The 12,700-nt window shown below is 22.1% G+C and overlaps 2 protein-coding genes across 2 annotated transcripts; both read right to left on the bottom strand. All coding sequences in view use genetic code 6, as the record gives it.

Annotated features, from left to right (window-relative positions):
* Nucleotides 1–1,560: 1,560 nt before the first annotated feature.
* On the bottom strand, nt 1,561–7,882 carry TTHERM_00242400 (two component regulator propeller family protein; the record flags this gene model as incomplete). The annotated part of the gene is made up of 5 exons (XM_001024963.3): nt 1,561–2,363; nt 2,433–4,375; nt 4,433–5,273; nt 5,348–6,646; nt 7,072–7,882. 5 exons carry the CDS (start codon nt 7,880–7,882, stop codon nt 1,561–1,563), a joined length of 5,697 nt encoding a protein of 1,898 aa, XP_001024963.2.
* Nucleotides 7,883–8,731: 849 nt separating this feature from the next.
* On the bottom strand, nt 8,732–11,400 carry TTHERM_000242399 (hypothetical protein; the record flags this gene model as incomplete). The annotated part of the gene is made up of 2 exons (XM_012800239.1): nt 8,732–11,056; nt 11,122–11,400. The coding sequence occupies 2 exons, from the start codon at nt 11,398–11,400 to the stop codon at nt 8,732–8,734; spliced, it is 2,604 nt and encodes an 867-aa protein (XP_012655693.1).
* Between the last annotated feature and the right edge of the window lie 1,300 nt (nt 11,401–12,700).

Raw genomic sequence — 12,700 nt, 5'->3', positions numbered from 1 at the left:
CTTTATTCATATATCATATATTAATAAAAAGAATCTTAAATAATAATTTGATCTTTTTAGAAAAAAAATGTCTAAACTATTTATTCTAATATTTGAGATGTTTATTTTTTCTAAAACTTGCTTTGTTTATACTAATAAGAGTTATTAGGTTGACTGATTACAATTATTTTTTAAAAACCATATAAATTAGAATCTTTTACCTTCTAAGCTTAACTTATTAGTTTTTAAGCATAAGCAACACATAAAAGGTAATTCTTTTATTAAAGTTTAAATATCATAGTTTTAGATTTAATCAGTGAATAAAAATTGATAAAAATTTCAAATTAGAATTTATTTTTATTTATTTAGAGAATATAATAATTTATAATATAAATCATTTCTTTCTTTGTATTTGATATTAATAGCAATCAAAATATTTTAAATAGGGATATAATATTTATCAAAATTATTTAAAAATGAATTGTCATATTTTATTTATATTTATATTTTTTTAAAATTGTATTTTTTTTGTTTTTAATTTAAATTCATTTGATCTGAACTTATAATTTGCACAGTATTTCTATACATTTATTTTTAGCTTAACTAAAGAAGCAAATTTTGTTTTTTTTATGATATTTTAACTACTAATATTTAATGTATTTGGGTTTTCAAAAATCAGCTAGGAATATTTGTATGTTTCTTAATATATATATTACTCTTGTTTATAGTACACTCACTATTTCAAGGATAATTAAATTCGTAATCTTTATTTTATTTTCAATTTAACAAATTCATATTAGCTGTATTATCAAAGAGGATTCTAATTTCTGTAGTTTTAAGATTGTTAAAAGAATTTAGTAGCTTTAGTTAGCTTTAAGATGTTAGGAATTAACTATATATAGAATGGCTAGTAAAAGCTATGTTAAAAAGCCGTATTATTTCTCTTTTAGAAATATCACTTTTGGTTGATTGTTTAATAAAATAAACATTTACTAAGAGATGGGAATAGTAAAAAAGTCTCTTCTATGAGAAATTTTATGATAAAAGATCCATTAAATATAAAAAATATTTATTTATCATTTAATCTTGAGTAAAAAAGAATAAATATATCACCCATAAAAATTAGCTGAATTAGATAAAAAAATTTTATTAGTATTTACACATTTATTTTCTAATATCAAAAAGCTTGTGTTACTTATTTCTTTCTGCTTTTATTAAATTTAAAGATTTTACAAATGAAATGTGTCATTATTTATTTAATAATTATTTAAAATGATAAATAGAACATATATAAAATTGAAGCAGCTTTTTCAATTAGATTTTACAATAAATATTAAAATATAAAATATTTTTCAAAAGCACAATAAATATATTCAAAATTAAAATTTATTTTAATTTTTTAAAAAAATTAAGTATTTATTAAAAAATTAATTAAAAATATTAAAAAAGTATAAATCGTTTATTTTAAATTTATTTTAAAAACGATTTAAAATATAAAAATAAACTTATTTTTATTTGTTTTTGGATAATAAAAAATATATTTTATGGAATTTATTTTTAAAAATAATTTTTCAGATTTCATCAAATTTAATTGCTACTCAATTATTTAGTGTCTTCAAATTAATTTTTATTTATTGGATTTTGTGTATTTTAAAAAGAAGGAATTTTCAGCTAAGGACCATACTTAAAGTGTGGTAAAGAGGAAACTTTATTATCTAATTCACCTACTGATCTGTTTATATAGTCAGCTTTTTCATCAATTTCATCATTTTTTTAATCAATATTAATTGAGCTAGGGTTGGAATAATTTATTTTGATAGATTAATCAAATGCTATATTTACTAAGTTTTCTATTTTTTAGGATTAAATTTCTTTCAGAAAAGAAGATTAATTTGCCTATATTACCTATTTTGTTTACAGTAGAGGAGATTGAGAGGCATTCATTATTTCAAAACTTTATGAAAACTTTTTAATTTAGTTTTGAAATTCATCTACTGAGTTGGTATTACCTTAAACCTGATCTACATCATAAGAATTATCTTTGATTATCAAATGATACTAGAAGCAAACAAAGCGAATATTATCGTAAACTCTTATGATATAATGATTAATATCTAACTTGGTGGGTATTCCTTCCAAAATTATGACACCGTTTTTGTAATCGTAGGATAACCAGCTTGGTAAAGAGACATATTTAGAAATGGGCAGACTTTTATATTAAAGATTAAAAAACTTTCTTAAAAACAAGCAGCAACCTTCTTCTATCTTTTCGAAAGCTTCTACTGACATTAATTCATTCTTTTTTAAATGAAGAGATTCACCATAGCATTTAACTATATTTTTGGAGTTGACTAGATCTAAGCCCAGAGCATCAGCAAAGAGGACTTTAAATTATTAATTGAATTTTTAAAAAATTTATAATCTAAGAATTAAATATAAAAAATAAATAATACCTTCTTTAAGTAAGAATGGATTTATACCATATTTTTAAATAGAATAGAACTGATTTAGACTAGTATTTTAAATATTTGGTATCATCTGTAACAATTTTAGTTACTTAACTATTTCATGATTTTTTAAAGTTGTTTTCGAAAATGCTAATGGTACTCCAAATTAGTCTAACTCATTTGTAGCTGTAACTTCAACATAATCCTTATACCAATCGTTTGCTAAGTACTCTCCTGCTTTTATAGAGTTTTTTTTCAGCTGTTGATAGGCATTAAGAGTTTTTTTTTCATTTTCTAATAAAAATCTCACAACTATTGCTTTTAAGCAGTAATAAAACCTGCTATTTTCATTTTACAAATCTTTGGCATAATTTTATATTTGGTAATTTTACATATTTAATTAAATAGTCAAGTTTTATTAGATCATAATATTAAATAATTTCTCCAAGTTAAGTGAGTCTTAAGTGCCTTTAACTAAAAATTAAACAAAACCGTACAGACTATTATTGACATTTTATAAGCAAAAATTTTAAATAATATTGTTTATTTATTCATTTTGATCATTAATTGTATCTGTTTTTTTAAAGTTAAGCTAGTGAGAATACTAAGAACTATTATCATTTTATATATCAAATATTTGATTAGGAAGTTTTTATTTCCTAATTTGTTTGCTTGAAAGTTGCTATGATTCTTTATATTTTGATTTACTATTTTAAAATATTTAATTTACTAAATCATTTTCTTATTCTACTTCTGAAGTATTTTGATTTTAGTTTGAGTTTATTTATTCATTTTGATCCTTAATTGTTTCTGTTTATTTAAATTTAACTTATGAAGTATTATCGTTCGACATTTCTAATTATTGCTTAATTTATTTTTATTTCAAGCTAAATTTTTATGAAAAATGATGGGAATTTTTTTATTTTTTTGATTTATTTTTTTTTAATGCTTAACTTTTTTATAAGTTTTATTATTCTTTGTCTTAATTATTTTAACTTAAATTAATCTTATCATGCTGTTTTTTATCAAGTAAAAGCTTATCAAAGCAAGCTTGTTATGATTCATTTGCTAAAAACATTTATGTTTTTTAGACTTTGATAACTGGATTTTCTTACTGTTTTGTATTAAAGCTGCTATTACGATTCTCAAATGAGAAATTCATAGATTAATTCACTTATAAATTTGGAGTTTTAGTTCTATTAAAAACCTAGGATTACAATTATTTTTGAACGACTGTTACTTTTTATAAAGATTGACCAATCTTTTTCAGAAACTTTTAGAAAAATAAGCTCGCAATACTATAATCTTAGTCTAAAATAGCTATTTTTTTTCTATAAATTTGATTGACATAAGCAGTTTCTGTTGAGTATAAAGTTTTATTTTTAAAATAAATATTCATGAAAATAGATCTTTATTTATAAAATCCAACAGCAAAAGCCAATGGACCTAAAATTTGAATTAATAAGTTAAAAATGTAGGTGAAGGACATCAGGTATATTCTTAAGTAAAAATCTTAAAAATTGATTGTATATCCGTTTGTAACTTGAAATCTAAGATAAACAGTTTGAAATAAATAGCTAGAAGGAGGGGTTCCTTGTATACGAAGGTTTAAACTATCAAATTTAATAAAAGAATCTGAAGAAAGTGGAGAATATTCTCCATTTATTTTTTATAGTATTTGGTATGTTAAAGTAATGGAGTCTGTATCCTAAAATGTGTTCTAATCAAATTCGATCATGAATTGATCATCAATTTAGAGTTCAGCTAAATGATATTACTTATTAACTTAATCCTAAATCGATTTTTGCTAGATTATATCAGATTTAAGCTTTAAGAATGAGACTTATTAAGATATATTAAAGTTTAAGTTTAAATCATAATTAACATTATCAATAATTTAAACTGAAATTTACTATGATTCATTATAAGTTCCATTTTTCCCTGCTATCCTTTAGTCAAAATATAAAATTTTATTATAAAAAACTTAATTTATGTAATCCAATTACCCTTATATTTTCATTTGAGTTAATTACTCATTAAAATAAATAATTAAGCTGGGATATATTTTTTGAACGAAAATAAAAGGAGAATTATTTGATAGAGTTAGACTTACAGTAACATCTTTAACGTTTGAAAAAATCATTTATGAGGAGTTAGTTATGTTAAAATACAAAGAGCTTTCAACATTAAATATAAATTAATTCAAAATAATTGATCTCTTAAAAGTTTCTGTTACATATTATTAAATCATATCAAACCTTACAGGATCTATGCTGATTCCAGCAAAAGCTGTTTAAATATTTAGGTATTGCTATTAAGTAGAGTCAAATAAGTTAGTTGCACAATTTTACCTATCTGTGTAACCATTATGCTGAAGAAATTAAAAGATTAAAGCGCTTTCATTTTGAGTTGTGGTAATATCTTCGTTGTTAAATATAAAAGATTTTTCATCTAGCTAAAGACATGTTTAAGTAACCAAAATTAAATAGCTTTAAAAGTCGTTTTCAAAATCCAAAGATTCTTTCGGAATCACTAGATTTAGCACAATTTATAAATTAGGATCACTCTAATTTTAATCGATATCAATCCAATTAGGTAAACTTTTCAGCTACAAATTATTGTAGTAATATATTTATGAAATTATTTAGTTTTACTTTTTATAGAGAGAAGTAAACCTAATTATGTAGGACTAACCTATTAGAAAATTTTCGTTACTTTTCATTTGAAGAGAAGTATCAGCTCCATTTAAAACTTCTCTTTCAACATGAATAAGCACTTAATTTTGCAAGTTATACAGTCTCACTCCGTATTTATTAGTCGAGAATAAAAAAGATAAACCTGTTTAATCTAAAATAAATAAATCAATCAATATGAAAAAAAAAAAATTTTTAATAATGAAATAAGCTTTAATTTGTAGTTACCAACACAGGTTGTTGTAGAGGTTTACTATTAGATGGTGGATTTCATTATAATTCTTAAATTTTATTTGTCTGTTAAATCTATCAAAGTTAAAGTTCCTGAATCTGTAGTAGATATTATTCCGTATTTCTCATCTAAAGTAAAGGAAATATATTTTGCCCAGCCATTTGTGATAAAGCTTCCAATAACAACTATCTGAGGTAATTAAGTAGAGTCTAATAGCACTAATCCATTAAATCCGTCAATTAAATATATAATTTGATCTGTTTTTGATCTCATTAAGGTTTCGCCACCACTTGTCCTCCATTGATTAACCAATTTAGGATTTTTCATATCTGAAGTATCGTAAATAAATAATCCAACATTTCTAGCAACTGCCAATGCATGTTTTTTATCATGAGATAGAACAGCACCACAAAAATTACCTATTACATCTGAATTACTGTACATAGATATAACTTCGAATTTCACAAAATCAACGAGAGCTATTCCAACTTAGTAAGACATTACAGCATGTTATTCGTCTTCACTTAAGTCCATTTACTCACTATAATAAACTTAATCATATACTAAGGCTTTATCAAATTAAAAGGAATATTCACCATTATCGGAAACAATAACTTTAAATCTGTATGCAATTATATTTAAATCATATTATGTAGAAGTAAAATAAATATATTAGTCATTTTTTGAAAAATATATATTTTCAACATAGAATCCCCAAGGAATTTAATCAGGAGAGCTAAATTACATAAGTTTGTTTGTACTAACTATTTATTGAAGTACCGAATCAAATTAATATTATAATTACATTTTGGAAGGATTTTATTCAGTGTAGGAATTAACTTAAATTTTAAATACACAGAGGCCATCTTTGTCAAAACCACCTAAAAAATAATTATTATTTTAAGATATTGTGCATCTCCATTTATAATTAGAAGTACTTTATGTAAACATCTAAGATTATTAAACATTAAATAAGTTTGGTATTTAGTTAAAAAGCTAAGGCTGTTATTTTCGAAAAACATACACAGATAAGGAATTGGAATAAAAAATGTATTAGTTATCAAATTTATTGTTGTTATTATTGTTTAATCTAGGAGATAAGCCTATTGAAAAAGATTACCCATTTAATTGAATTTACTAAAAAAACTAAGGATTAAGGACATCTTATATATTATATATTAGTATACCCAAAGACCTTGCACCAATATAGAGAAATTTATCATCAGAACTTATAGCTATAGAAGAAAGAAATTCAGAAGTGGTTGTTATGTTTAGCATGATCATATTAACAATACCTAAATATATTTATTTTTAAATTAAAATAAAAAAATTTAATAAATCTAAAATAAAAAATTAACAAAATCTTAAAATAAATTATAAGAAAGATATTTTGTTTTTAAATTGTTTTTGTATTTAATCAACTATTTGATTCAAATATTAAACTAAGTGATTTAATATAATTTTTATTTTTTCTCAATTGATCAATTTTTACTTTTACTAATTAGGGGATGAATGAATAATTAATTAATTAATAATTGATTTATAATTTACTTCTACTTACTTATTGCTTAGTTAAATAAAATGAATAATGTAAAATAAACTAAGATTTACACCTAAAATTATTTACTTGTTAAATTTAAAGAGAAAAAAAAAGTAATTTATGAATTTGTCAAATGTTTTTTAGTCATAATAGATTTAAAATTAATGTTATTTGATTTACTTTCATTTTGATCTTCAACATTATCTCCTACTAGCATCAATTAATTCAAATTTTAAAGTAGAAAAATTCCTTCCCACATATCTATAGCAATAACATACTAGTTGTTACTTTAGATAACAAAATTTACCATGCTAGAAATAGCTGGCTTTCTTAATATTCTTGTAAGATTTACATGTAGATTATCATTTTCTAAATATTTATCAATCTTGAAAGCAAGTAATCCATCTTAATCAGCGGCTATGTAAAAAAGATTATCATTTGGAGAGATATGTCCATTATAAAAAACCATTAAAGGATAGTTCAACTATCCAAGTTAAATAATATTAGTCATATTTCTTACATCATACCATTATAATATTCCCAAATAGCCAATTATAAACATAATTTCTTCATTTAAGCTTAATTAAATATCTACAATTGTTATAGATGGATCATCAATTTGGTTAATCATATGAACACTAAAATCTTTTTAGTCAACCCTTAAAATACCTATCTTTTCTTTCATTCCTATAAATATAAAGTTAGCATCATTTGTAATCTAAACGGTTTACACAAAACTTTAATCTGAAGGTTAAATATAATAACTTTTAAAAGAACTATCTATAACCATCAATCCTCCTTAGCCAATAGCAATAACTGCTATACTAGCTGAAGATGCAACTTTAATATCACTAGATGTTCCATTTATACTCTTTAAGTCATATTCTTTATAAGGAATAGAGCTATATACGAAATCTACTGAGCTCTGTGCTTAGATAAATGTTTAAATTTATTTAAATAATACTATAAAAAATATTAAATATGCTTTCATTTTAATATATTGATTTTATAATCAATTAGTTAGTGATTACTTAACTTATTTTCTATTTATTTATCTCTTTATTTATTTTTTTTTGATTTTTGATTATTAACTTAAAAAAACTAAACTAATAAATAAATAAGAATAAAATGTTTAAAATTCTATTTATTATATTTTTTAATAAACAAGTTTTGATTATGTTAACTTCCTCATAAAATCAATTTGTGCTTTTTTAATTTCAAGGCTTAAATATTAATTATAAAAAGTGTTTACAATAAGTTAATATAAGAATAAGAATACTAGATATAATTTAAGAAAATAAAACTAGCATAAAAGTAAAAATAAAATTTATAATTTTAAATTACCTGATTTATTTTTTATAATAGTTTTTTGATTTATAATATTACATTTTTAATTTTAGTTGAAATCAAATCAAAATATTAAAATTTACTTAATTAATTTTCTAGAAACATATATAGTAAAAAGTGAATTTGATCCCAGTCAAAAAAGAAAAAAATATATATTTCATCTCTCCAGTCATATTCACTTTATTTAAACTATTATAAACTTAATACAAATAACATAAAAACATATAAAATACTATTATATAAATTTATTTAATATTATATTAATTTATCTCGCTCTTACAAAAAAAAAAAATTCTGCAATTAGCAATAATAATTTCATTACCTAACTCTGCTTAAATTTTTATTTTGTGTAGCTCAAATTGTAACCCCAATAAAGATCTATTAAAACATGTTCTTAAAATTCATAAACTCAAATCTAAATTTAGACATTCCTTTTTTTACTAGGTTGAAATGTGTATAATTAAGACCTACTGCATATGTAAACTATACTTTTTCAAAAGTATTCAATAAATTAAGGTATAGTATCATGGTATTTACTACATCTGCAAGTATTAAGATAATCTTGAAGGCTACTGAAGTTGAAAAAATAGTTTACTACATATTTATTTTCATAAATTATATTTTCAAATTAGGTTTTTTCTTCAATTAAATATTCATCACTCTAAAATAAAATACAAAGCTCTATATCAAAAATTCTTAAATATTTAATGATGCTTTTAAATTAATCTTCGTCCTAATCAATAGCATTAAAGTCATTTGTTATAAAAACTATAACACTTTTGAAGTCCTTTTTTTTCATTTCATTTGCTCGTAGGGCTTCTTAAATAAATTCCAGTTTATTGTTCAAATTATGCTTTTTAAAAATGTGATTATTTTCGTTTTTTTTATTATGAAGTGCTTAATTTAGTTTAAAATGTAATGCCTTTGCTCCATTGCTACTTACTAATTCTTAAATTGCTTTTCTAATACTGAAATAAAACATTTTTCTTATGCTTTAGTTTTTTTAATCACTTTTATTCAAATCAACTTTTAACTCTTTTTATATTACTTATTTAAATGCTTGCTTTTGTGAGATTGGAATATTTAATTTTTAAACTTCTTTAAGTCCATATAAATGAGAACAAAAATCACTTAGTTAACTTTTTTCTTATTCTTTTGTATTTTTTTAAATTGTAATTTCTTAGGAGTCTTCTTCATTATCTAAAAGAATATAGTCTTATATTAAATATGGTTAAATATTTCTTTCAATATTATTTACTTATTCAGCTAAAAGACAATCAAACAATACTTACTTGAACATCTCTTTATTCTTATTAATTAACTCAAAGTTAGTTGTAGCTATATTTTAAGAGATGCTCATAGTGTCTATTGAAGTTAAGATAAATCCAAAATGATCATCTTTGTACTTAAGTAATTCGTATATTATTTTCTAGCAAAAATCAAATATCTAAGACCTAGCATCATAACCATATATTTAATCTATAACTTTGTACTTATAATCAAGATTTGAATGTGAAAAGTTATTTTAGATATTTTTTGGTGAACTATTTAGATTTTTTTCTTTAGTTGTTTGGTCAAAGTAAACTACAGTTATTTTATATGAAAAATCACTAATTTATTAAATATACATTTAATCTAAAAGAGGGTGTGTTAAATTAAATGCAGTAAAGACTTAAATGATTCTCTTTATGCAAATATTCTTTTAGTAAGGTATAATTCTTTTACATTCTTCAAATACTCTAGTGAAAATTTCAGCTGCTGACTTGAATTATTTAAGAAATAGATTATAAGTTCCAAGTTAATTGAAGTAAAAGTATTATATCATCAAATCTACGTTCAAAAATAGAAAAGGAATATTTTTACTCTCATTAATTGTATCATTTTATTTTATGCTATTTGATTGAGATAACCTGCTTTAAATAAAATTTTATTAAGAATACTTTGTTTTTGTATTTGGAGTGTATTCATTTTCTGATTTTAATAAATTTTAGTTTGAGAATTTTGTATCATTCAAAGGCTATTTTAAATAATTTACTAAGCTGTTTCTACCTTTTTAATTTGGTGATCTTTCGTTTTATTTGATTATTTTCTTACCAAAAATTTATGAAAACTTACTATTAAGCTTATCTCGCAATGTGCTATTTGATATTTAATCAACCTTTGAGTGTCTTTTTTAATATTAATTCAAAGTAAAAGTTGTATTTGATCTATTAAGAGAGTATAAATTTTATTCTGTTGATTCTTATATTACTATATCTTATTGTTAATAAAGATATTCCTACTATTAAATCTATAAATTTGAGATAAGTTGTTCTTAAACTTTGCTTTAGTTTTATTAATGAGAGTTATACGGCTGACTGAATACCATTACTTATAAATTATTTAAATTTTGATTTAGCTTTGTAGCTTAAATTTTTTCTTCTTAAGCTTGTAAGACACACTAAAGGTAAATTTCATCATTTTCTTTGATAAATACTTCAAGATTTTATTATTCTTGTTTAAGTCCGTGTATGAAAGTGTGATAAAAATTAATAATCATTTAATTTTTATTGTTTGTTGATAATTAATTGTAATACAATTCATTTAATTCTTCTATCTCTTCTAAAAGTACTTGAAGTGCATCAAAATCTGATAACTTTCTGTTATAAACCATCAAAAATAAAGCACATTTAAATCCATTAAATTTTCTTGTAAAAAGTATATCATATTTATCAAAATCATCTTATGATAAATTCTTACTTATATCATAAAATTTTTGTTTTCTTACTCTGTTTGATATTTTTGTTTAGTTTTTATCTCTAATTTAGCTTGATTGCTCCTAACTAATAACTTATTCAGTTTTTCTTTAAATTTATTTTTCAGTTTATTTGTTAATAGAACTACTTTTGCTTTTACTATGAGATTTTTAGCTGTGAATACTGAGTTTTTAGGGGATTTCTTCAAGCTTATTGGTAGTAGTTGTTTCATTTTCTTAGTACATATTTAGCTCGTATCTACAGCAGACCACTGATAAACAGTAATAATCATAGGCTTCATTATATCTTCCATTAGAGAAGTGGATATTAGCAATATTGTTGTAACATATTCCTAAAGCTCTCTAGTTTTGAAACTTTTTAAAGAATTAAATAGCTTAATTTAGTTGCATAATGCTGAGACTCTCATCTTAGTTGTAGATAGACTGGTTTGCAAAAATTATCACTTAAAATAAATTTTAAAAGCTCTCATAGACCAAATTTATGTCACTTGAGTTAAATATGCATTCTTCTTCTTGTTCAAATTAATTTAAAATTTATCTTCCTTAAAGTAAAATTTATTATTTTGTATCTTCATCAATAGAAAGTATTTTCATAATATTTGTTAGATGTTAGATTGAAATATTCATTTATTTACAAAATGAAAAAGAGAAAATAACAGAAAAAGCAAAACCAAATATTGCAATTAAAAGCATCAAAATAAAAAATAATATTCTTATTATTTTAATCTAATCATTTAATTCTTCTACTTTTTACTCAAATGGTTTTAACGAGCTTATGGTGAGAAGCTAATAATTATTTTAATAGCAGTAAGTTATTTCATTGTTATTATTAATATTTTTGTCTATTAAGTAAGTGAATTATTGCTAAACATTAAATTATTAACCATTAGAAAAGAAAGTAAAATTAGAAATTATTTGGCTTTAAGCTACTTTATAAATATCACTTTTAGTTGTGGAGCAAAAGCTTTGCATCTAAGATTAGAATTGAGATATTTACTATTTAAAATAATCTAATTGCTCTTGTGAGTCAATCCTATTTAAAAATGACTCTTCCAAAGTCAAAATAGAATTTTATTGAATTACTTAATCATTCTAAAACAAAACTCTTTCAGTTTTTGGTTCGAAAATTATTCTTACTTCACTAGTATCATTTTCAATTTAGAATATTTCTTTTTAATTTTCTAAATAAATAGCATTACAAATGATTCTATACATATTTTATTGATAAGAATCATTTGAAAAATTTGAGACTTAAATTTTGCTAAATTGATTTAAGTTATTAAATTTCTTGCATATTCCTGTCGCAATAAATGGCTAATTGAATGCGTCATACATAAATTGAGTAGGTGGATAAATTGAGGTAGTATTTTTATTATTTTAACTAGCTACTATAAAATACTCTTGGCATCTAGAATAAAATTTACTGCTAAAACAATAGTCTTAAATATTTTAGTAAGTCATATTTGCCTTTGAGCCAAAAAACATACCATCATAATTAAATACCATGAAATATGATTTGACAAATAATTTTAAATTTTGTTAGGAGTGAGATTGAGTATTTTGAGATTAAAGGCTTGATTTCCAAATAAAATCAACGAAGCTAGAATATTTTATCTAATCCTAAGAGACCTGATCTAAATTGCTTAGAATCTATGTATTTTATTAATACCTTGTATTTTGTTTAGATAATTATTAATTTAAAATATT

The sequence above is a fragment of the Tetrahymena thermophila genome (assembly GCF_000189635.1).
Source record: "Tetrahymena thermophila SB210 genomic scaffold scf_8254373, whole genome shotgun sequence".
NCBI classification, from domain to species: Eukaryota; Ciliophora; class Oligohymenophorea; order Hymenostomatida; family Tetrahymenidae; genus Tetrahymena; species Tetrahymena thermophila.
Note: the sequence above shows the minus strand (reverse complement) of the source record. Positions and strands in the feature narration are given on the sequence as shown.